Source organism: Centruroides vittatus, unplaced genomic scaffold (genome assembly GCF_030686945.1).
Source record: "Centruroides vittatus isolate TY-2023 unplaced genomic scaffold, ASM3068694v2 contig_1078, whole genome shotgun sequence".
Classification (NCBI taxonomy): Eukaryota; Metazoa; Arthropoda; class Arachnida; order Scorpiones; family Buthidae; genus Centruroides; species Centruroides vittatus.
This window is the reverse complement of record NW_027120693.1, coordinates 23229-49012: the sequence shown is the minus strand read 5'-3', so window position 1 is coordinate 49012 and position 25784 is coordinate 23229. Positions and strand designations below refer to the sequence as shown.

The window sequence follows — 25784 nt, the reverse complement described above, 5'->3', positions numbered from 1 at the left end:
GGAATGGGATATTGTAAAAAACTTTCACATCTTAAAAATTGTAATATCCTATTTCTTTACTATTTTGCTGATATAAATTATTCCTGGCAGATACAAAAGTACCAAAGTCATACAGAAACTACTAAATTAAAAAGACACTGCACCTTAAAAACAGTGGCACATTATCCTATGGGCAAAAAGGTCAATTTGCCTGGGATACTCGCAAACCAGTCTTTTATTAACTCATTACTGTAGTAAGAATATCAAAATTTAAATCTGGGGCACTACGTTGCTGGTGTGGCAGAGGAGCAGGGCACACTGGCACAATTCGGAACTTAATCAGCCAGAGGTCGCTCTAGAAAACAAGATACTGGGGATCCCCTTAAAAAAATTTGAAACAAAGTGAATGGACCCCTAATTCGATTTTCCCAGGCCCCACAAAGCTGTAATGTGACCCCGATTACAAACTATATAATGTAAGATTCCCAGACTAAATTTATTTAAACTTTAATCATTCTCACACACAATATCTTATACTGTTTTTAATAAACTTACAGAATATAAACCTCACCTTTTAAATAACAAAATTATTGATTGAGATTAGATTTTTAGTAAAAGTTTATATACTGTATTTGTTTACTACAAGCTGTGTTCGGGGGTAAAAATATTCAGTCATTTCGAATTTTTAAAACATTTCTAAATTAGACCTCAGAATGGGTCCTTCAGAATAGCAGATTTTTGTTGTTGGCTGAGTATGAATGCTTTTATGGTGGTCAGGATCCAGGATATATAAAAACCTGATCCTCACATCATCTAGCTAATCCTCTGCAAATTACACCCCTTACAATGGAAAAAAATTGAAGATTGTGGTATCTCACACCAACAAATCTAGTATTTTTTTTAATAATTGAGCCAAATCAAAGAAACCTGAAGGCAATTATCATGCTGGAAATGTTTTTAAATAAATACTTATTTTTGATCAAATTGTTTTTTTTGGAAATGGGCCAGTTTCATAATAAAGATAATGGTTTGTATATTACGAAATAAATTCTTAGTAATCATTTAATGTTCTCATCTATCACCTTTTTAAGAAGGTTGCTGGTGAATTGGGATACAGACCAAAGGTCATTAACTGAATTAGGACAAATCCTGTATCAATTAATTAGCAATTAAATGATTATTATAATAATTGTAAGACATTTTCAATCTGAGAAACCAAAGCTTAAACTAACTTTTCAAGTCAGTTCAGAATATTTAACATTACACGCAATTCACATATATAACACTTTAATTAGATAGAAACAATTTTTAAATAGTTTCCACCCAGACATTTTAAAGATAAAAAAAACTTTTACATTCTAATTACATATTTTCTTTCTTCTTCTGCATAATTAATTAAAGTTAAATCCATCTGAATCACTTAGCATTCAATGGTGTTGAAATTCTTTTGTGTGTATGTTCTGTAAAAGGTGTCACTCCTCTGATTTTTGGTTGTATAGGTTCTACGTAAACATCTGCAAACATCTCTTCCAACGGAATTTCTTTAGATGATTTTGCTATTTCTGTGGCTTCTTCGACTTCTTTACGAACATCCTGTTCAATTTTCTATAGAAATAGAAACAAATATTTTTAAAATAAAATATTTATTTTAATTAATTTTAACTTTTGGTTAGATCCCATCTCTTAACACCCAGCTGTCAAATTGTAGGCTTGGCTAAGCTCATAGTAAGCATGTAACATACCTTATTTGTATTTGAAGGACAGAGAGCCTTAAAAACAAACTTTGAAGTTTGTACATTATTGGTTTCTATATCTATTTTTTTTTTTTATCAATTTTATATTTCTTTACTGTTGCAGAGAAGTTCACAATGATCTAGACCAGGGATGGGCAACCCCTGGCCCACAGTAATATATTTTGTGGCCCGCATGGCATAAAATATGAATAAATATATCAATTTCCCAGCTTAATGAGATATTCGACAAAAATTCAAACGTTACTTTCTACAACTTATATTTGTGAAAAATTTTTTCGCAATGAATTTAGTAAAAATTAAAACAAGAAACCGGCTAACAGACACATCGAAACTAATTTAAAACTAACAGTGACTGATATTTAACCAAATATTTCCGATATATTACGTTTAGATCGGTGCCAGAAGCTATATTAAGTATACCTAGGCTAATTTATAATTATATATGAATAAAGAATTGTGATTTATCGACAGTTCCCCCCTCTTTTCTCTTGTGTGCGTCCCGCGACAGTTCAAAAGTTTTGAAATGCGGCCCTTACATAGAAAAAGGTTGCCCATCCCTGATCTAGACTAAAATCCAGTGTGACTAACCCAAAGTTTAAATTGCAAAAATTCTCTGTTAATTTCTGACCAGTGACATAACTATCATTTGTGCAACCTGTGCAGTTGTATATGGACCCAAAGCATCTAGGACCCTCAACCTCTCACATTACTAGCAAAATTGTTTTATTACATAAGATAATTATACTCACAATGGTGCTTAATTGACCAATGTTACGGGAAGTGAACACACTGATTTCCTTGAAAAATGTGGTAATTTACATTGAATCCATTGTTTGCACATGATAAAAATTGCAGACTTGAATATCCAGAACAAAAAATTGTACTCTTGTATATGCAGCTGATGAAAATCAGAGACCAACCAGAATCAATACATTTGGTACCCATACATAAGATGTCTGCACCCATATTTCAACAGGCAATAGATGGTCTGTGATAGGAAAGGAAATAACTAATTGTACCCAACTGAAGACGGATGAATGTATACATCCGAAATGCATATTGGAGTCAATAAAATTGAAATGATAAAACAGTCAACTTAGTCATTTGTGGTCTTGATAATTTTGGTTTTGAGGCATATTAATAGCCAATTGAAAAAATATATAATTAATAGTGTTTTATAGAAGTTAGTTTATGCACACAATAAAATCTTATAAAGATTATCTGGATGTCAACAATGTAGAAATTCTCAATAGGATATATTAGTAAATGTTTCTAAACAATTACTGAAGACTGCTACATTAAAAGAATATAAGTAAAATTAGAAACTTAGAATTAGTATTTATAGATAACTAACTTAAGGAATTGGAAAAATTGAATTATGTATGGAAATGATGGGATATGAAGGTTACCTGTATTTGATAAAAATGTTAATAGAAAATATTTAGTTATTACACAGATAAAAAATACACTACCTTTAATTCCTCACTGGTGACAAGATTGGCAGTAATTATTTTTTCTCTAAAAGAAGTGATTGGATCACGAGTTTGTCTCACTTCCTGAATTTCTTCTCTGGTTCGATAACTATTAAAATATGAAATATTTTGACACATTGAATTATTTTCTTTTTATTATAATGTATTATTACATCATCAAATAAATAATATATTTAATATGAATTATGTAAAAATTAAATTAATGAACATAAAAGTTTTTTATATTCATTTAAAATGATATAAAGTTAGATTTTATTTAACATTAGAAACACATTTATTAAAATAATAAACAGTTCTTAGTTTTTATTTATTATTTATTGACTTTTTAATTTGAACATTTTCATTAAATTGTCTTATTTGCATGTCAAAAAGAAACTTCTGACAATTTTAAATCAAATAAGGCTTTTAAATATAACAGATATTAATTTAGAAAGTTTCACCTGGTTCCAGGATCACTCATACTGTGACCGTGGTAACGGTAAGTTGCAACTTCCATGACTAGTGGACCCTTTCCGGATCTACATAACTCTGCACCAAAGAGAGTTGCTTCTCTTACGGCTAAAACATCCATACCATCTACCTGTAATATAAGTATTGAAATAAATATAAGCAGTCAAATAAAATAATACTAATTAAAATCAAGCTTTAATTAATATTATAATAAATTAAACAATTCATTAATTTATCAAAACATTAATCAATCAAACTAAAATATATTATTTAAATTCTAATTTGAAATTACATAGTTGAGTAAATAAGATTCACATATATGGAGAAATAGAAAACTTTTCACTAATCATTATATACATTTACTTTTCAATACACAAGCCATTTTGCTCTACACACTTTCTCCGGTGTAAGACAAGATCTTCAACTGCCTTTTGAAGAATGTTGGAGAAAGGTTGCTCAGAAATTTGGCCACTTCAACCGACAAGAAGTGTTAATCCAACCAGGTGTATTTCAACTCTCAAAACAAAATAAAGTCACTAGAAGAGAGATCAAGGCTGTTTAGGTGTGGGAGTTCTTAAAATCCACATTTTTCAACTGTTACTTTGTGACAGTGTGGAAAGGTGCATTGCTGTGAAGGAAAAAAAAAACTCCTTTTCATTTCCTATGCAGACCTTACTAGTTCCAAGTAGCAGATGCTGTTCAAAACTGAAGGAAGTGACCAAATTTCTGAGCAGCCTTCCACCACTATTCATCAAAAGGTATTTGAAGTTCTTGTCAGCCACTGGAGAAAGTGTGTAGAGAAAAATGACTCATATGTTGAAAAATAAATGTACAGTAATACTTCAATTTTCGTTGACTTCGGTTATCATCAATTTTTTTCGCAAAAAATTTGTCTTGGTTTTCATCGATTGCCTCGGATTTTGTCGGTGTGCCCAAGTGACCTCGCTGCTAATTTTGCAAAAACAAAGAGCAACCCGTGCATTTTCCGGCTCAATGTGATGTTATTTCTCATTCTGGGAGCATTACTCCATGATGGCCCACCATTGGCCAACGGTTCTGTTCCCTGAACACTGAGAGTTCAGTCGTGAGTTTGTGCTTCACCAGGATGGGCTGGTCAAGTGGAGTTTTCTCCACGTCTGTAACACCTGAACGGATCTCCTGGAAGGCATTATTCCCCGCGATACGACCATTACAAACTCATACAACTACTATTACATGACAATTACGTCACACTTCACCACGGGGCAATATAGGCTAGAAGCTCATGTCCAACTAACTTCTACAAGACAAGACATTACCCTGCACGTCTAGCTAAACAATTCCATTGCTTCCCTTTAGATTAGTTTTTTATATTAATTTCTTATTGCTTCTAGTATTTCACGCTATATTAATTCTCTATAAAATGTGTTTTTGGTATGTATTTTGGACTGTCTAGAACAAATTAATTGGATTTACATTGATTCATATGGAAATAATTGCCTCGGTTTCGGATTTCGTCAATTGTTTTCGGACAAATTATCGACGAAAACCGAAGTATCACTGTATATAATAATGCCTTTTATCCAGGGCCGGATTTACCAATCCAGGGGCCCTGGGCACAAATTCGGTGGGGGTCCCCCCTTTAAGAGTAGGCAAATTCGATGATTTGGAAAGTTTACACAAAATACTGTACTTTCAATTAGATTTGAACTAGGAAGTTGTAAATTTCATTTAAAAATAAGGTTATTGTAAACATAGATATATTTTATTGTGTAAAACTAATTATTTTAATTTAACTGAAAAATACCTATGTAAAATTTTTTCCCGAAATTTTCCGATGTTTCATAGGTTTTTCCCCAAGTTTGGTTTTCTCTGCCTGTTGCCTTCATGATTAGGCCACACTAGGCTGTCGCGGTAATAGGAAAAAAATTATGTTTAAACATACTTTTTTTTTTTGTTTTGTGGGGGCCCTGGGCACAGGCCCCAAATGCCCTTATGTAAATCCGGCCCTGCTTTTATCAGTAAAAGTTTAATAGTTTTCTGTTTCTCCATCCAGGTGAGTCCAAATTACTTACTGACTCAACTATATATAAACTTTAAATACTGTAATTAAACAAACATTCAAAATGGCAAAGTATTAAAATTAAAAAATTCAAATAAAATTATTATTTGAATCCAAACTAGTTTTTGAGTAAGCAGTTGTTACACATTTGTGTTTCAAAGAAAGCAGATACAAAGATGCATTTGTTTAATGTATTTACATTCAAGTATGAAATGCTGTTAGTTATTACTAATATCTGATACCTTCTTCCATCAATCCTTTCTCTTGTTCTATCTTAATGACGAGTTTATATTCCAACAAATACTTCAAAGCATTTTTGCTTCAACTAAAGCAGTTTAAAGAGCTGATTTAGTTGAAGCAAATATTCTGTTACAATGAAATGTCAGCATGCAATACATAACATGATATAAATAACTTAGTAATAATGGAATTGAGTTCAGGTAAATATATAAATATTTAATTTAAATATCATCAGATACTGTTATTGATCTGTGTTTCTGTCTAAATCTCAATCAGAAATTGAAATCTAGATAACAAATATTTTAAACAGGATATAACAATAATTAATAGAACTTTTTAATCATAATTTCAATTAACATGTCTTGAAAAATCCATGCTAAAATTACTTAAATGCCATTTATTTACTTTATATAAACGTTCAGACACTCGTGAAAGCTTTAAAACAACAAAAACAATTTAATTACAAACACTTTCAGTCATTTTTAAAGTCCATCCTCAGGTAGAATACAAAATCAAATTTAGCAAAAATTATCTGTTATATTCTATTTTCACTAAGTTTGATTTTGTATTCTATCTGAGAATGGTCTTTAAAAATAATTGAAAACATCCATAATTAAATTGTTTTTGCTATTTTAAAGGTTTCATCACAAGTGTCTGAATTTCCATATTCACAGTTTCTATTTTTAAAATAAATGTTATGAGTAGCATGCAAAATCTGGATAATATTGAGATAACCCGGGTAATGTCAACCTTAATCAAGTCGGGTGAATAAACACAAAAATATGAAGGAAAGAATTTAATTTTAAACTATCAACCTCAACACTATTCACCAAGGTTCAGATAATGTTAAATATCAATTGCAAATTTCAATGAAAACATAGAAAGAGAAACAATTACTTTATTTAAGTCAAATATTTTTAAAATAAATAAAATTATTATTAAATTACATTATCAATTAAAAAAGCAATCAAATTATTATCAGCAATTATTTTGTTCAATGTTGAAAACAACAATGAATTAAAAAAACCAACATTTGAAGTTATTGTAACACAATTTTTTTAATCAAGACTTGAATATCATTTACTAATTCAAAAAATCCCTGAAGCTTTGCATTTATGCTGTTTTGATTTGCACATAAGCCTTGCAACAGCATTTCTTGAATCTCCGACTTCTGGAAAGTAATTGTATACTACTAATTTCTCGAAGTGTCAAGTGAAGAAATTCACTTGACACTTCATTTGACATTATTCAAACTACTAAAAAAAACATAACTAACTTACCCAAATACCTGGTATGTAATCACCTCTAGTATAATAATCTGTGGAAGCTGCAGCCCTATCGGCACTCGTTCCCATTCCGTAACCATTATTTTCACATATAAATATTACAGGGAGATTCCATAATTTAGCAATATTATACGCTTCAAAAACTTGGCCTTGATTTGCAGCACCATCTCCATATAATGCAAGGCATATGTCATCTTTATCAAGATATTTTAAACCAAATGCAATTCCTGCACCTAATGGTACCTAAGAATGCAATGTACAGTACAGTTTAAATTATGAAATTATAAATTACTTAATAACAAGTATTATATTTCAAATTTTATTAAGAAATTGGGTATAAACTTATCAATGTTATAGGTGCAACATTATAAATTGTTTGGAGTGCAATGATGAAAATTGCAACATTAGCATAAATGATATTAAAATGTAAAGTTAGACAAAGCTTAATCCTTTATTACGTTTCAATAGAAATACTCTCAATCATTTCTAAAAAAATTCAACAAATCTGCATTTTGATATTAGATAAAATTTGAAGCAGATATAATATACAAAAATTAGAAAACAAAATTTCAATAAATGTAGTTTCAAGAATACACATACTTTTTTTTAAACTCTCTCCATCTTGTAGGCACTAAGAGAGCCTTTCCTTTATATACAGGGTCTTCCAAAGAGAATGTTAACATTTTAAATTATTGTATTTATGTTAATTTGGTTAATTATTATCCAATAACATTGTAATGTACATTAAAACATTGGGAAACTGTCCAAGCTTCAAACTTGCCCATTACAATTTCTTAATGTGTGCATCTTATGTCACATGGCACACATCCAATCGATACTCAAATGATTCTCATGCTCACTACAGCACATCCATTTCATTCCTTCCACAGCAGCCATAATTCTATGGCTCTCGTAGATTGCCCAATGGCGAGTGATTCAGACTTTGCAAACTGCAGAATACAAAATGCCTTCTCTGTTATGGAGTTGGCATTTACATTTACAGTGCTTCCTAGAGGTGGTGGACAACAAGATGTTCAAATGCAGATGGGAGATGAAACTCAGATGGTTACTGTATCAATTGGTGTATGTTGCCTACTTCTCAGATAATAATTAACACAATTACAATAATTCAAAAATGTAGCATTCATTCTGAAGATCCTGTATATCCTAGATTCATTCAGGCCTGTAATGAAGTAATCAGGTGGTGAGAGATGAGGCCCAGTCAGACCATCTGTGAAAATTTTTGTGGGTTTGCCATTTTGGGGCCCAGATCTCCAAAACAGCAGTCTAAAATGTTTACAGCCTCAGCCAACAAGCTAACAATTTAATTTTTGCCCACATGCATTTTTTTCAAAAAAAAAAATAATTAAACTTCCATATTATGCTCAAATTATGATTAACTTTTAAACTTATAATTACGAATTCTCTCTCCTTTCAAAAGTTTAATTAACTATTCGTGATAAAAACAAACAGAAACTAGTGAAACATTTTTGTAATCAAGGAATTTAATAATTACTTAATGTATAATTTGGCAAATCATAAGTCTTTTAATAATTAATGGATCCTAAAAACTAGTACTCACCTGTGCACCTACAATTCCATTTCCTCCAAAGAAGTTAGGTGAATACATATGCATTGAGCCTCCTTTACCTCTGGCACATCCTACTTCTCGTCCTTAAAATGTGTGAACAAATGGTTCAGTTTTTATTTTAAAATATTTGAATACTTCATTTAAGATTGTAAACTAGAGCAAAGCAAATTTCAATGTGCAAAAAACATGGTGGTTGTAGAGTTAGAGAAAATACACTTCAACATTATATGAACAGTTAAAACAGTTAGTTAATAAAATACAAGTTTTTCCAAACATTTTGGTAACCTCATATTTATTCACATTGAAAAATAAATTGATTAATCTATTATAATTAATTATGTATTAATAATGTATAACTAATTATACAAAGCTTTATTAAATCTCTCATCGATAAACTTAAAGTAAAGTATAATAATAATAATAATAATAACTCTCCCGTGGTCACCACCTGGTCATGGTGGGAGAGCCCAGTAATTTTACTGATACATAGGGCAATGCAGGCTGGAGCACAAGCTCCTGGTAGTGACACCCATGCTATTAAGGTCTATGGGGAGAAATGAAGCTAAGAGTGATCACACACCCACATTCTGTAGAGATATTTATCATGGTAGTAACCAGATCTAAGTATGATATGGTTAACAAGGTCTGCATTTTTTGGGTTAGGCAGAGGCTCACATTCGAAAAATAGGCCACAGTCTCCCTTGGTTACCTGTGGCAAAAGCAGCACTGGCCCAAGCATGGCTATTGCAATGCCCTCAACAGATGTGAGGAACCAACCTAGCCTTGGTGTTTCTGTGGCAATGCATCCACAGACCACAGAGGCTGGAAAACCACGCCAACGGATGAAATGGACAGTAGAAATGTACGAGTTTATCATCCATACTTACTACACCATCCCAAAACTCGAAACAAACATGACAGCATACAGACAACAACTACACCATAGATTCACACAATATCCTCACCTCACTGTCACCGAACAAAGGGTTGTTGATCAAAAAAGAACAATTATACACAACAACCTTATCCCACAAACAACACTTGAACTTATCAAACAACAGGTTGCTGATCAAATACATCAACAGACAGAAACATTTAACATTAATGAAGACCACGTAATCTGTCAGGATAATCCAGCAACAAGCACTGATTACAGCACACACACAACAACTACCACTATTGATACTACAAACACTTCCTCATCCACCACTGATACCACAAGACCTACGAATACCAAAAATCAACACGTCAAAACACTTAAATTATGTAAACACTCACTTACTACCACACTACGTTCATTCAATTTCTACACTCGCAGACATTCATACATTAGTTTATGCTGGGGCAGTCACAGTAGTGACACACAATGGACTGAAAGTACAATCACAGACAGATACATAGAAAACACAATTCTATCAAAAGCCTGCCTGGCAGAGAAGAATAGAAACACAAATAAATGACATTAGACTGCAATTAGGCAGGCTGACACAATACACTAAAAACAACATAACACCCAAATTAAAAGAACAGCTCAAAAACATTTTCAAGAAAATCAAAACATACACAAAACATGAGCATCACAACACACACATTACAGAATACATTGATACACTAAAACAAAAACTTGCAGCCAAAGCACGTAGACTCAAACGATACAAAACATGTACACTACAAAAACAACAAAATAAATTATTTACAAACAATGAAAAACTCTTTTACAGACAAATGAATAACAAAGCAAACACTGATACACAGCATAGTGGCATACCAACAGAAGAAGAACTCACAACATATTGGTCTTCTCTTTGGTCCCGTGCTGTCACGCACAATGCTGATGCAGGCTGGATCGAGGAAGAGAACAGAAACTTGCACAACATACCAACTATGCCCTGTGCTGAAATAAATACATGATTTCCAATGCACTGTTAACAGAATACACAACTGGAAGACACCTGGTGTAGACAACATTCACAATTTCTGGTACAAAAAGTTTACATCACTGCACCAGAAACTAGCTAAACACATAACACACATCATCATCAATCCATAAGACATGCCAAATTTTCTTACTCAGGGCATCACCTACATGAAACCTAAAAACAACAATACCACAGACCCCACACAATACAGACCAATTACATGTCTTCCAACACTCTACAAATTATTGACATCCTGTATTGCAAACAAAATATACAAACATGTTGAAGAACACGACATTCTTACAGAACAACAAAAAGGTTGTCGTAGAAATCACAGGGGATGCAAAGAACAGTTACTCATAGATTCAGTCATTCTACGGCAAGCACACAAACAACACAGAAACATACGCATGGCATATATAGACTACAGAAAAGCATTCGACAGTGTTCCACACAGTTGCCTGCTACATATTCTACACATGTACAAAATACATCCATCACTCATTGCATTCTTTCAAAACACTATGCAGCACTGGAGAACAACACTACATCTCAGGGTTAGTAACACTTCCATACAAACAAACCAAATTTTTATTAGGCAAGGAATTTTTCAAGGAGATTCCTTGAGTCCTCTCTGGTTCTGCCTAGCCTTGAACCCATTATCCAACATGTTAAACAACACGCAATATGGTTACAATATCAGACATGAAAAAACAACATAGTTTACACTGTCACATCTCATGTACATGGATGACATAAAACTTTATGCATCCACACAAAAACAATTTCATCAACTCCTACAAATCACACATTCATACACCAAGGACATACAAATGGAATTTGGCCTAGATAAATGCAAAACACTTCACATAGAAAAAGGAATCCTGAAGAAAGAAGATTTTGCACTTGGAAATGGAGACATTATTGAATCCATGGAAGAGGGCGAGTTCTACAAGTATTTAGGATTCCAACAGGCCAAACTAACAGAACATACGCAAATAAAGCAAAGATTAATTAAAGAACACCAAAGTAGGTTAAATGCCATTCTCAGAGCACAGTTAAATGCAAAACACACAGTTAAAGCAATAAACACATATGTCGTTCCAGTACTCACATATTCTTTTGGAGTTATACATTGGACTCACACAGATCTTAAGCAACTCCAAAGAAAAACAAGAACAACACTTACTAAGCATAAACAACATCATCCTAAATCCGCCACAGAAAGATTAACCCTTCCACGTAAAGGTGGACATGGCCTGATCGACATAGTAAATGTTCACTACAAACTACTACAGACACTGCAAGAGTTTTTCTACAAAAATCAAGAAACATCACAGTTACATAAAGCAGTAACTCCAGCAGACTCAAATAACATACCATTAAATTTACACTCAAAACATACGTTTGCATTTTGTACACAACATATAAAAAGCATAGATGCCATTAAGCAATTGTGGGTTCAAAAGACACTCCACGGCAGGCATCCTAATGACCTGGCCCAGGATTTTGTTGACAAAACTGGGTCAAACAGCTGGTTAGCTTGGGGATGTCTATTTGGGGAGACAGAAGGATTCATGATTGACATACAGGATCAGGTCATAAATACTAAAAACTACAGAGAAAACATACTCAAAGATACAACATTCACAAATGACACATGCAGAAAATGTCACATCATGCCAGAAACTATACAACACATCACTTCCGGTTGCAAGCTCTTGGCACAGACAGATTATTTACATAGACATAATCAAGTAGCAAATATAATACACCAAGAGCTTGCAAACAAACACAAATTATTAGACATTCACGAACCATACTACAAGTACATTCCACAGACAGTATTGGAAAACAACACGCACAAAATGTACTACGACAGAGCCATAATCACAGATAAAACAATTTACCACAACAGACCAGACATCACACTCATTGACAAACACAATAAAATCACATATTATAGACATATCCATTTCAAACACTCACAATATACAAAATGCATTCACTGAAAAAATTAGCAAGTACACAGAACTTGCCCAGGAAATAAGGCATCTGTGGAGGATGGATAGAATGCTAATTGTACCTGTTGTTCTCTCCTCTACAGGTGTGATATCACACACACTACACAAAAGCCTGGGAACATTACGATTGAATAGAAATACATACATCACATTACAGAAAGCCACTATATTGAATACTTGCCGTATTGTTAGGAAATTCCTGAATTCAGACACTGATACACTTATTTAATTTTAATTTTGTCTTGGTTGCTATGCCTTGACTCTGGCCCGGCATAGTACACAGCCACCAGTGTTAACTGAGTATAACCCACTAAACCCAACAATAATAATAATAAATTTATGCCTTTCAATAAACAATAAAAACACATCATTAAAATTAGAAACTAAATTGTTAAATTAAATCTTACAAAAATATTTAAGTATTAAAATTAATATAAAAACAGTTTATATAAATATAATTATTTTAATCCTAATTAAGACAAGCTATGAATACGGAATGAGAAACATTTTCTTGAAATTCAAATAAACATTTGATATCAATCTCATACCTGTTAATTCTGCTAATACACTTTTTACACTAACTCCTCGTACGTACGTCCAACCGTGAGCCCTATAGGCGGTAATCACCGCATCGGTTTTCCGTAAAGCTGCTTCCATACCAACGGCACAAGCTTCCTACATTTATAATTAAAAAATTTTCCATTAAACATTTTATAACAACTTATCATTCTTGATTGAAATTAAATAAATAACTTATTAAAATTAAACAAAACAAACAGGATTTTTGTCAATGCTGGATAAAATAATCACTTGGTTCCAAAATATTTTTGTAAATTAAGCTAAACTCAAACTCAAAAATTTGTAACACTAAAATATTACATATATTTTATAAAAAAAAACTTGTGGCAGAGAAAAATATTTATATTAATTACGAGTTGTTTAAAATATTTTATTTTGAATATACTGTGCAAGCATGTCAGTCCAGAAGGAAGACAAGAAGAGCAAATGTTGAAAACCATATTTTCAAGGAACACATAACAATAGATTCAGTACAGAGGATTCTGAGGGAAGAAAAAAAACTGATGCAAACTAGTCAAGTTACAAAGTTTGGAATCATTGAATTTGTACAGTTATCATAGACACTGCTTTCACAATAAGTATACAAATTCAATATGAACTCTATATATCCATTTATGCTAAACTAAAAAAACTGAAGATTGATTAAAGATGAATTGTTTTTAAAGTATGTTCAAAATGAAATAAAGGTTGGATATACAGGGTGTATCAGTACAGCAGTTACAAACTTTCGGGAGTGATAGAGTACACCTAGACGATGGGAAATCACATAGCAATACATGGTCAGAAACGCTTTCCTGGCATGGTAGTGACAACACAAAACACAAGAAAGGAAGGACACAAACAGGGTTAGAAAACATGTTTATTATTCTTAGTACTGCAAAAATCAAAGACAGTGTTCGAAATTACGACCCTGGGCTGTGATGAAGGCCTCACATCTCCAACACATTGAAGATCTAAACCGAAAATACCGGGCATGTCCTGGACTTCCCCAGCAGCTGCCACAATGTGTGCAACAAGTTCTTCAGCACTGTTAACGTGAGTTTTGTACACCAGTGCCTTGACGTATCGCATACACCAGCCAAAGACATCCCGGCATTTTTTGCTGTACTAAGAATAATAAACATGTTTGCTCACCCTGTTCGTGTCCTTCCTTTCTTGTGTTTTGTGTCGTCACTACCGCACCAGGAAAGCATTTCTGATCATGCATTGCTATGTGATTTCCCATTGTCTAGGTGTACTCTATCACTCCTGAAAGTTTGTAACCACTGTACAGATATATCCTGTATAATTTATTATTTTCAGATAAATGATCCAACCTTTAATATTAAGTTTCTATCCAAAAATAACTCAACTATATGAACTGATTTTAAGAATATCAATGAAAATTTTAAGCCAATTTCCTACATTTGGTATTTACAAATGCTCAGTAAATATTTTGCTAGTGCTGAGTAGTGAAGATGATTTACTCATCACTACTTGGTAATCTACAATACAATGGAACTCCAATTATCTGAATGCCAATTAATGGAATGTCCAATTATCCAAACCATCACTTTTCCTCCTTTCTTTCTCCTACTGACATCACACTTCCTTTCTCTTATGTCGTGCATGATCAGCGATGCCTATTTGAAGAGATAGATCCGAAAGATCAGTAGGATGTTACTCGTACATCGATGAATAAATAAATACAGTATGTATACACTGCTGTGCTGTTACCCTGTAATTTTATTCTTTACGTGTTAATCCATTTATCCCTGAATTTCAATTATCTGAATCATCCTCAGAACAAATCAATTTGGATAATTGGAATTCTACCATATTTGGTATTTGTAATAATAATTTACCTGTCCTGAATATAAATGACAAAATCCTCTAATGATTTTTTCTTTGTACATATTATTGGCTGCAGCTTCCAAACGACGAATCATCATCATCTGTTTATAATAATGGAGGGCGTCGTCCCGGGTGATCGTGACCTCCGTGGAAGGACCATTTTCAAGAAGATGCAATTTGAATGGCTATTAAAAGGTATGATAAAATTATAATCTTAAATACTTCTTATATTAAATTAAAAGTATAATATACCTTAGTTTGGAAGGTAGCTTCTGTTGAATATGCACAAGGTAATCCAACCACATGTCTCTGAAAAACATTTTCAGAAAATTAGATATCATTTCATACTAAAGGTAACAAACAAATTTGCATTACAAGAAACTAGGCTTAATTATTACAGTAGTAAGTAAAGCATTTTAAAAAATTATTGGCCTAATAAACCAACAGCAAAATTAAAATCTCTGCCAGTAGCCATTCATATCAGTACAAACGCAGCTCCAAACAAGGCAGTCAGGATATTTTTTGGAGCCATAGACCACGCGCACAGGGAAAAAAGTATCAAAGGAACCAAAGATCTACACGTGACTCGTCTCAAGATATAGCCCCCAAAATTGGCCGATCTGGAATTTAGAAGACCCTCAAAAGTGTGGTAAAATTTAAAAACAAAATCCAGAACTATCTCTCAAAACAATGCTAAAAATCAACTATTTTCCATTTTACTAGAGACAGATAAAAGCTCGTAAAACACAAGAAATGCTACCAACCATCACTACTTCTGGAGTGTGATTGGAGTCACACTGCACACTTCATTAAGCCCATTACATACTCAGCAAGCCTAATTTGAGGGGATCACATCTCACAAAGGGTTATTACACATAGACCATCAAGTCCTTGAAAATTTTTACTCCTACAATCACGGTCTACAGCTCTGACAAGGTACCAACCGCATCACTTGGAGCTGCGTCCGTACTCCGTAATCCTAGCAACTCATCAGTCACCACTTATATGTTGATGTGGTGATATATAAATATCAGCACATCAACAAATGCATAGACACATTAACATATTTATCCAATAAAATAAGTCTTTAAATAAATTTATAATCTGCATATGTCGATTTAAAAATCAGTGCATTCTATCAAAGTTGTTATAGTTGTTCAGCAAGGAGGAAAAAGAAAAGTATGACTTTGTGTGCTACTGCACCGGTCACGTAGCTTTAAAGTTTTTATTTATTCGATTATATAAGCCCAGATCATTAATATAAACGATAAATATCTCTATAAACAAATAATTTCGTAATTTCGTGCAGTTTAAAAGTTTCCTTCGGAGTGACCTTTGCAACAAGGTTAAAGAAAAATGCGCAGGTTACTATAAAACAATTGCGAATTTCGCTGGATCTTACCGCCAAGCCCAAAGAAGTATTATTGAAAATCCTGGTGCAGAAACGAATAGCCATATCGCTCTCACCTTCAGGATTTTCTCAACGAAAAATTACAACACTCCGGCGCGATACTAACGATAGCGCCCTCTCTTAGCATATTATACCGACAAAAGTGACGTCACTTTAAGGCATACCTTTACAACTTGCAATCGGATTATTTTTAAATTAAATAATGTAAATTGTCTGTATAGCTAATTTTAAAATTAAAAAATTATCAGTATCATTTTATAATACATAAAAATTTGCTTATTTTAATGTTTTTGTAAATTTCCTATTATATCTTTTTCTTTTCTTTCCCCCTGTTGTCATTAACATGTAAGAGGGCCTTTTTAGCAAGTCTGTTATGGGTTCGGTCAGGCCTACAATGGGACAGGATCCGACATATCCGGACGGCCCCCCGAAAAATACTTTCTCTGGGATTTTTCGATCCGAGTCCTACAGAGCGATGGGTTACCACCTTAAATGTTGCGTGCTAGTTTGATAATTTAACCTTTGAACTTTTAAATAAACACGGTTGTAACTTTAAAATTTCAAATGATACCTATGTTGTAGCTTCGGGTTTTTTTATTCGGTTGGCTGCCGTGGGAGTGCCTTCCGGGATATTTTTAATTGAAACTGACCCCCTAATTAGATATATTACTAACGTGAAGAAACCCGGCAAAGTTTACGCGACTGACCCGTTAGCCAAGCGCGAACACACTACCAACTACCGACCTTCGGTGGTTTTATCCACTCTGCCATTAGTGAGCACCTATCTTCTGGCACATTGTTTTAATGGACTTTGTTGCTGAATCTAACGGTGGAATCGGCGTCGGACTGGCAAGAAATTTCGCTCCGGCAATATGTGACAAATATAGATTCATATATATGGGCTTATATTATGGGAACGCCCTGCTGCGACTGGGCGGAATCACATTTGAAATCGAAACAAAACATTCAGAGTCTCAAAGACTATACCAAAGAATCCTTATCTAGTAGATTCTGTTAAAATTGGAAACAACAATGCTTTCGTTGAAATTTTTTGTAATAATAAGATTCTTTAGTTAAACATTTGAAATTGTGTTTATCGTGAAGTTTTCTAATGGGACTCATTTTGTTTGAGAATGATTCGTATTGAAAAACAGCCAGGTATTGAAATAAAAAATGCCTTGAAACAGTGTTTACATTCAATCTCTCGTAAACAGTTTTAATACAATAGTTTAATTTTTTCCATTCTCCAATTTTATAATTTTCTGTGAAATTTCATTTTCTAAGAAAACGGAATAAAAAATAAACAAGATCTGTTGTATTAAAAATTGTTTATTTATGATTAAATTTAAACATTATTTCAAGTTTCTTAATGAACAACACACTTTCTTCCTCAACGAAGTGTGACGAAAGCATATTTACTAAAGTGTGACATACATGTCTTCAATCATAAAAACAAAAATTGTATTAATTAATACTGGATATATTTCAAATGATAAAAGTAAACAGGAATCGAGAATAGCATAGGTGGAAATTTGCATACTACACAACGTAATTACGTCATTAGCATAAAATTTCGTCATACTCTTAATGGCTTAATCATCAGATGGAGTTCGGTACGAAATAATATGAATTATATTTCGACTGTCTTCTATGAAAATCCAACGTACTGTACTTACATTTAGATATTGATATCAGTATCATTTCATTCAATATATATATATATATATATATATATATATTTCAGCATTTCATTTAGGAAGCAAATGTGTTCGAATATCAAATTACTTTTTACCGTTTTAAAATGCTAATTAAGGAGTTATCTTTTGTATAAATATTTGAAAAGTTGTCGTTTTTCTGAAAACTTGTAAAAATCTACAAATATATTATTGTTCAATCGAGTATTTACTACGATAACTATTATAATTTATTTAATTGGAAGCATTGTCTCAAAGTTAGTTATTTAAAGTAAAAACAATGTCACTCGATCTAACTCAAACAATGAAACTTAGTAATGCAGAAGGCCTTTCTGTTGTCATTCCTAGACACCTCTTGGAAGAAAGAAGTACGGTGCTGAGAGAATATTTGCAATATCAGGAAGTGATACTAAGCAACGAATTGGTTCTTCTACATAGATTCGTTGACATTCTTCAATTGAAAAAGTGAATATTGTATATTTATTTACCTTATAAATAATGTATTTTATACTTTTTATTTATTTATTTCGTTTATGAATGGTTGCAATGAATTACGAATCAATATGCATCGTAACAACGCCTCTTCCAGGATACCCATAATCAATGTTCCCTCTAGGCCTGCGCGGCCGCGCACTGCTCAAATTGTTGCCTCGCAGGCGAGCACGCACACCGATTTGAATTGTTGTTTACTTATTTCTCACTCTGTCTGCAACATAATTATTGCTACGCATATTTCGATTAAATACATTAAATCATTGACAAAACATAATATTTTGTACGGAAGTGTGTTTTAAAATTAATTTTAATCTCTACTTTATAATTAATTATTCTAATTTTTATAGGAAAAAATAAGATTTTATATATATATGTTTCAAAATTTTTCAGAAAAGTATATGTTTCGCTCATCTATAAAAAAAAAAATAGAGGGAACATTGCCCGTAATAGAACATACACAAAAAAAGGAATAAAAAAGAAATCGTAATTTAGTTCATCGACTGATTTTAAAAAAATATAAATTTTTTTTATTTTGACTTTATATTCTTATAATTATTAGTTTCCTTTACTAGACTTCATAATATGAAACAATTTTAGTGGTTATTTTATAAGGAAAACTTCCTAAGCTCGAACAAAAAGGAAAAACGCGTAAAAAGATATATTGAAATATAAATTAAATATGATCCATGCTTTATAAATTCGCGCTTTTATTTTATTTCTCAGTTTCCTGGTGGAAAATGATCTTCAGTTGACGTCTTTGCAGAATACTATGGACATGTACAGAATGGCAAAAGAATATAGAATAGCCGATCTTCAAGAACGTTGCAGAAATTATTTACTTTCCAATCTGAATCAGGATAATGTCTGCCAAATGCACGAATTCGCTTGTTTTGAAAATGACAGATCGCTGCAGTATCATTGCTGGACGATGTTTGATAATTCCTGGGATTACATTCTTAGTTCAGATGCATTTACGAAGTGTGAACCCGAAACAATTTCCAGGTACGTCTCACGACCTATGTACAAAACATTAAAAGAACTCTCCCTTTTCAATGGGATACTCGCTTGGGCCACTAATAGATATCTTTCGCAAGAAAGTGTTCAACCCAAAGCATCTTCAAAGGTCAGTTTTATCAGGAAGATGATACTTCCTTACTTACCCAGCATTCGTTTTTTATCTATGAACGAAGATGAGTTAGAACAAGTATTTTCGAAAAATATATTAACTACCGAAGAGAAGCGTTACATTACCACAACTAATGGCGTCAATAGAAATGAAGTAAACCATAATCCGGATATACCGATCTGTCCATTAACGTTAAAACGAACAGAACAATGCTACGGTTTGTTGATTAATTACGAAAATCGTTACAAATCGGATCACAAAATCGATACTTACGCCGATGAATATACCGAATTTCTCTGTGTTTTTACCCCATTAGAAGACTGCTTTTTAACTCATGTCATACTTCCTGTCATAAACACCAATGCGGTAAACATAGATAACGTAGTTGTCAGCATTGTACTGGTAGCGTGTGGTAAACGCTTGCGGAAACAAGTATTATATACAGCTTCGATTTTCGGTGAAATACTTATCGAACCGCCTTTATTTCTGCATAAAAATCAAGCAGTCCTGGTCCGTTCTAAGACTCTACCATCAGTCGATATTATGATATTCAATACGCAATTGTATATTAATTGCCAACGTTCAGAAACCGGCATGGAAATAAAACATTTGAATAATCGCCGTCGATTCTACATGAAAATAAGAGTATATTTTTAAAAGTGGATTCAGTTTTAAAGCATTTCTACATATAACTTTTAATGTAATTTTTATAATTGTGTTAGATTTTAAAAATAAATTTTTGAAATTTAATAAAGTTACGTAACGCCATTTTTATACTTTACAACTACCATTCCACTTCCCGTAACGTTCAATGATGTTTTGCACATACCCGCCTCCAAAATTATATAACGATCGACCCTTTTACTGTAATTGTACTAAGCCAGGCATGTCAAACACGCGGCCCGCCAACACATGGGTTGCGGCCCGTCAAGATTTTTTAAAAATTTTTAAATATTAAGCTTTGACGCTCGAAGTTGGAAAGTTTGAACTTTTTTGAACCGTACGATTCCCGCCCTTTTTGTGTTTGTTCGTTTCGTATTTCGTCCAACCAATTCAAATTGGTCGACGCTACGAAAGACGGTTGGATAACTGCCGCGGCTTTGAATCTACAATGCTACGCGCTTATTGGTCCATCAGCGATTGCTACAATCCGTATAAAAAGAAAGGTTTTGGCGCCAAAGTCAAGTTTTTGCTGGAACTTCAAGGCGGATGTTTGTGTTTCGTCTACTATTGCCGTGACGAGTGACTGTATCCGAAGTATACGTCGCAAGGTGTCTTTTCGACGGATCTGTTCAGGAATAGTGACTTTTGGAACTTTGACTGTTTGTGTGAATCTACTTTGTAAACGTCGTAATTTTTGTGATTTGTAAATCTCGTAAACCTTGTAAGTTCATGTAACGTCAAATAGTTGTCATAAACGTTTTGTTTAATTTGAAAAGAGGTATTTCAAATTTGACTGACTTCAAGAACAATGAGTAAGAAAAGGTCAATTGAAGAGGAACATTGTAATTTTCAAGAAAAATGGGAATTGCAATATTTTTGTGTCCAAAACAAGAATAAAATATTATGCTTGATATGTAAAAACTCTATTTCAGTTCCTAAGGAATATAATCTTAAAATGCATTATGACAGAAATCAGAAAAGAAACTATGACCAATAGTTGCAAAACTTCGCGAAGACAAATTGTCGGAATTGAAATTACTCCTTCAAAAACAACAAAGTGTATTCACTAAATCTGTTGAAGACAATACAGCTGCTGTAAAAGTTAGTTATATATTATCATATTTAATCGCGAGCAGATCGAAACCATTTACCGAAGGGGAATTTATTAGTGAATGCTTAATTAAAGCGGCGGAAGTATTATGTCCAGACCAAAAAAAAAAAAAAAAAAAAGAAATTTTAAAGTGTAAGTTTAAGTCGAAATACTGTAGCTAGCAGAGTTGATGAAATAGCCGATAATTTGAGAAATCGGCACAATTTAACAATATCAACATTTCAAGCCTACTTTATTGCAATTGATGAAAGTACAGATATTCGAAATATCGCTCAGCTGGCCGTTTTTATTCGCGGATGCGATGTTAATTTAAAAATAAGTGAAGAACTTTTGGAAATCATTCCTAGGTTAATGTTACCTTAGGTAGCCAAGATGGCGGCTCGTCTCTAATTCCAGCAAGGAAACAGTGGGGATGCACGTTCTAACCTAACCTATTCTAATAATTTGGTTGCTAATAATTATGGTAATTTATTAGAATAGGTTAGGTTAGAACGTGCATCCCCACTGTTTCCTTGCTGGAATTAGAGACGAGCCGCCATCTTAGCTACCTAAGGTAACATTAACCAATTCCTATGCATAATACAACCACTGGAGCTGATATTTTTGATGCGCTTATGGAAGTTTCGAAGAAGTATAAGTTACCATTGGAAAAGTTGGTTTGTCTCGCAACTGATGGTGCACCTACCACGACCGGTATTACTAAAGGAGTTGTTGCAAGATTAAAAGAAACATGCAAACAGCATGGTAATAATAATTTTGAACATTTTCGTTGTATCATTCACCAGCAAGTACTGCGCTCCAAAGTTTTAAATATCGGACATGTTTAAAAAATAGTCACCAAAATTGTAAATTATATTCGAGCACGTGGACTTAATAATCGTCAATTTGCTTCATTTCTGGAAGATATTGAATGTGAATACACCGATCTACCGTATTATACGGAAGTTCGTTGGCTTTCGAGTAATAAAGTGCTAAAACGATTCTTCACATTGCTGGACGAAATCATAATTTTCTTGGAAACAAAAAATTCTGAATGCGCTGAATTAAAAGATGGACAATGGATAAAGGACCTGGCTTTCTCAGTTGATATTACAAGTCATCTTAAATTGTTAGAAACGGAATTCGATCGAAGATTTTCTGATTTTAAAAGCTGTGAATTACAATTTCGTCTTTTTACTTCGCCTCTATCTATCGATATTGAAACTGTTGATGAAAACTTACAAATGTAATTAATTGAAATCCAATGCGATAATTTGCTGGAACAAAAATACATGGATGTTGGAATTCCAGAATTTTATACATATTTATCTGTAGATCGGTTTCCTAAAATGTTATCGTTTGTTACCCGTATACTGGCCATGTTCGCAAGCACTTATTTATGCGAGCAACTATTTTCTTTAATGAAAAAAAAAAAAACAAAAATTCAGAAAGGTCGAGGTTAACCGATCAACATTTATCATCAATTTTAAAAATTGCATCAACTCAATATATTCAACCAAATTTTGATGACTCGCTTTGTGAAAAATGTTGTCAAATATCTTCTAAAAAGTAATATTAAACTGTGATTTTGTTTATTTTTTATTATAACTTTTATTTTTGTTTTTTATAAAAAATATAAAATATTTATAGTTTAAGTTTAAAAAATAATATGAAATATAAAATGTCTATGTACAGTACGTACGTATAATATACAATACATTGAGTCTAATAAATACATAATATAACCATTCTAAAAACCGTATTTTATTAATTTTTTGAACATTGAAAACATGCGCCCCCGACTTATACAAAATAGATCGTGTGGCCCGCAATATCATGTGGGTTTGACATGCCTGTACTAAGCCAAGGAATAACACACAACACGAGGTATTAAACGTTACTTTATTAATTAATTACTGTACATACAGTACAAAGCAGTGATATAAATACTACGGTTTGCTACGCAACACTTAGAAACGGAAATTGAACCATTGTTACCCGATTGTAGAATTACATCACTTTTTTGTAGGCACCCCCACTCCTATGTAAGGCATCGTAACGATTATCTGCATACCCGCCCATCCATATCTGCGATACGTAATTTATGGACAGTCCTAATTATGTTGATTGGCTACGCGCGAGGCAGGTACTCGAATTAAAAAATGTACGAAATGAAATTTTCTCTCCCGTTAATTAAATATTTTAAAATTACTTAATATTGTTTAAATCTGATTATATTCGAGTTAAGTATGTTTCGGTGATGCTAAGTATCCTCATACTGAGGATATATGGAGGCCTCAATATGCATAAATGAGGATGACGGGCCGATTCCGATACACATTTTTTAAGAATAATCTGATCTGGCAACGTTAACGTGACTCTATTGTCCCGCCATCTATCGGCATAGGTTGCAACGAATTTTATAGGAACTATCCAAATAAAAAGAATTTAATTCGCTGTTATTTAATTATTCAACAATAAACAATTTTGAAAAAAATATTTCCATAAAATTATTAATTCAATATTTGTTAAAAATAAGTGTTGCTAACATAATTTATTACGAAAATATATTAATTTAATATATATTTAACTTATCAAGTTTACAATTTTAAACATTTTAGGATTATTTATAATATTTTAATAATTTTAAAACGTTTTAATCAAGAAAAAATAATAATAATTTTAATATTTAGTTCAATCACCTTCCACTAGATGGCCGCGTGACTTCACGCTTTGGCTACCTAAACATGTGGGAAAACCCCGAAATTATTATCTAATTTTTATTGTGTTTATTACGTAATTAAAAGTATTTATTTTTTACAAGTTAAACCAGTTTGGATGTATATCCAACAATTACTAGCGTTTACATTATTATAAAAGGTAACAAAGTGCGACATTAACATGCGAATCATTCCTCGTTCGTTCCCCATAAACTGCAGTTAAAATATCCTTAATAAAAACTTTAATGCGGCTTCCCTTATCATTAAATATGTATAAAATTATAAATAAAACTGTCAGCAATCGTAAGAATAATTGCTTCTATGTATTTTTATTTTATTATTTTTTTAAGTTAAAATGCGCTCGATAGTCCTGTATAAATTGGTGTTTCGCTCCTCCATTTTTGTTTTTTTATTATTACCTTTCTTAAAGTCGTATTATTGTTTTAAACTGTTTAAAAAAGTTGTTTTTTACGGTGCGAAGCGAAAGTTTAAGTCGTAAATGCAACACTTTGGAAACCCTGCAAACCTGGGATCGTCAGATGATCGACAATCGTCATCCCACCTTTAAAAAAAACCCTTTACGACTCTCTCTAAGAGATCGTTCGACCTAAATACATAACATTTACCAAACCACTATTTTTAGTAATAAGAAACGGTGAAGTTGACGTCACATTTTACCTTGAACGGAAATACGGTAGCGTCCAATGATGTTGCACGGGGATGTCGGAACGGGGGAGAGGCACAGAGAGAGAGAGCGAGCGCTCTCGTGCTTTACCGTACATCTATTACGTCCCAACCCCTCATAGTGGATCACCCAATCACATCTGTTGCCTCTGACGTCATTTGAGTTCCACGGCCACCGCATCACTCCGAAGGACATAAGAAGGTCAGTTGGGGTGGGACCCGGTGGATGTATGTCAGAAGTACGCCGTTCAGGGTCAGACGCGAGAATTTCACGGTCACACACATCATTTCAAGGACAATGTACGCTACCTTTAACCAGGTAGATTTTTCACCCGTTGAGCCCAGGCTAATGTCCTGTACTACCCATACGGCGCCTCTAACGTGCGGGGTGAGTAAACCCCCTTTGAATCGATCCCCTCTTCGTCTAATAGAATCTTCCGACCATAGTAAAAAAAACTCTAGACGGGGAAAGACACAGAGGGGGTGGATGTTCAACGTTTATGCTTAAGCTCTTTCTCTTCCCAAGTGTGTGTGTATACAATTAAGATGTTTATCGATTGTCACTCTATCTGCTCTAAGAATTACTTGATGCCTTTAAAGATGGCTTCCCCGCTTTGATTGTAAACGTAGCGTCGAGTCCACGCGAATTTTGTATAATTCTTCTTATTATATTTTCTTTTATTAAAGAAAAATTTAATGTATTTATTTTATT

At 33.0% G+C, this 25784-nt stretch overlaps 3 protein-coding genes across 4 annotated transcripts; 2 read left to right on the top strand and 1 right to left on the bottom strand.

Moving 5' to 3' along the window:
• Positions 1-1249: 1249 nt before the first annotated feature.
• Positions 1250-25118, bottom strand: LOC136974003 (probable pyruvate dehydrogenase E1 component subunit alpha, mitochondrial). 2 transcript variants are annotated; one of them, XM_067268780.1, is made up of 9 exons: positions 25067-25118; positions 15442-15498; positions 15201-15374; positions 13326-13452; positions 8826-8917; positions 7238-7486; positions 3667-3806; positions 3206-3314; positions 1250-1584 (listed from the first exon to the last, which is right to left on the bottom strand). In XM_067268780.1, exons 3-9 carry the CDS (start codon positions 15288-15290, stop codon positions 1396-1398), a joined length of 996 nt encoding a protein of 331 aa, XP_067124881.1. In that variant the 5' UTR covers positions 15291-15374; positions 15442-15498; positions 25067-25118; the 3' UTR covers positions 1250-1395. The 2 variants fall into 2 exon arrangements, with proteins under 2 accessions (XP_067124881.1, XP_067124875.1); XM_067268774.1 differs by lacking the exon at positions 25067-25118 and adding an exon at positions 16592-16735.
• LOC136973989 (uncharacterized) lies at positions 18527-20577 on the top strand. The gene is made up of 2 exons (XM_067268767.1): positions 18527-18759; positions 19513-20577. Exons 1-2 carry the CDS (start codon positions 18575-18577, stop codon positions 20570-20572), a joined length of 1245 nt encoding a protein of 414 aa, XP_067124868.1. The 5' UTR covers positions 18527-18574; the 3' UTR covers positions 20573-20577.
• Positions 22262-22918, top strand: LOC136974272 (general transcription factor II-I repeat domain-containing protein 2-like). Its single transcript, XM_067269112.1, has 2 exons — positions 22262-22433; positions 22524-22918. Exons 1-2 carry the CDS (start codon positions 22262-22264, stop codon positions 22916-22918), a joined length of 567 nt encoding a protein of 188 aa, XP_067125213.1.
• Positions 25119-25784: the final 666 nt, after the last annotated feature.

What these genes read in the sequence shown, in the direction of transcription:
- LOC136973989 (XM_067268767.1), top strand. Translation starts at nt 18,575, where the DNA reads ATGTCACTCGATCTAACTCAAACAATGAAACTTAGTAATGCAGAAGGC. An exon ending in GACATTCTTCAATTGAAAAA is followed by an intron (nt 18,760 to 19,512) that starts GTGAATATTGTA and finishes TTTATTTCTCAG; the next exon opens with TTTCCTGGTGGAAAATGATC.
- LOC136974272 (XM_067269112.1), top strand. Translation starts at nt 22,262, where the DNA reads ATGCATAATACAACCACTGGAGCTGATATTTTTGATGCGCTTATGGAA. An exon ending in AGAAACATGCAAACAGCATG is followed by an intron (nt 22,434 to 22,523) that starts GTAATAATAATT and finishes TTTAAAAAATAG; the next exon opens with TCACCAAAATTGTAAATTAT.
- LOC136974003 (XM_067268774.1), bottom strand. Translation starts at nt 16,645, where the DNA reads ATGGCTATTCGTTTCTGCACCAGGATTTTCAATAATACTTCTTTGGGC. An exon ending in AAGCTACCTTCCAAACTAAG is followed by an intron (nt 15,375 to 15,441) that starts GTATATTATACT and finishes ACCTTTTAATAG; the next exon opens with CCATTCAAATTGCATCTTCT. An exon ending in ATGAGTGATCCTGGAACCAG is followed by an intron (nt 3,315 to 3,666) that starts GTGAAACTTTCT and finishes ATATTTTAATAG; the next exon opens with TTATCGAACCAGAGAAGAAA.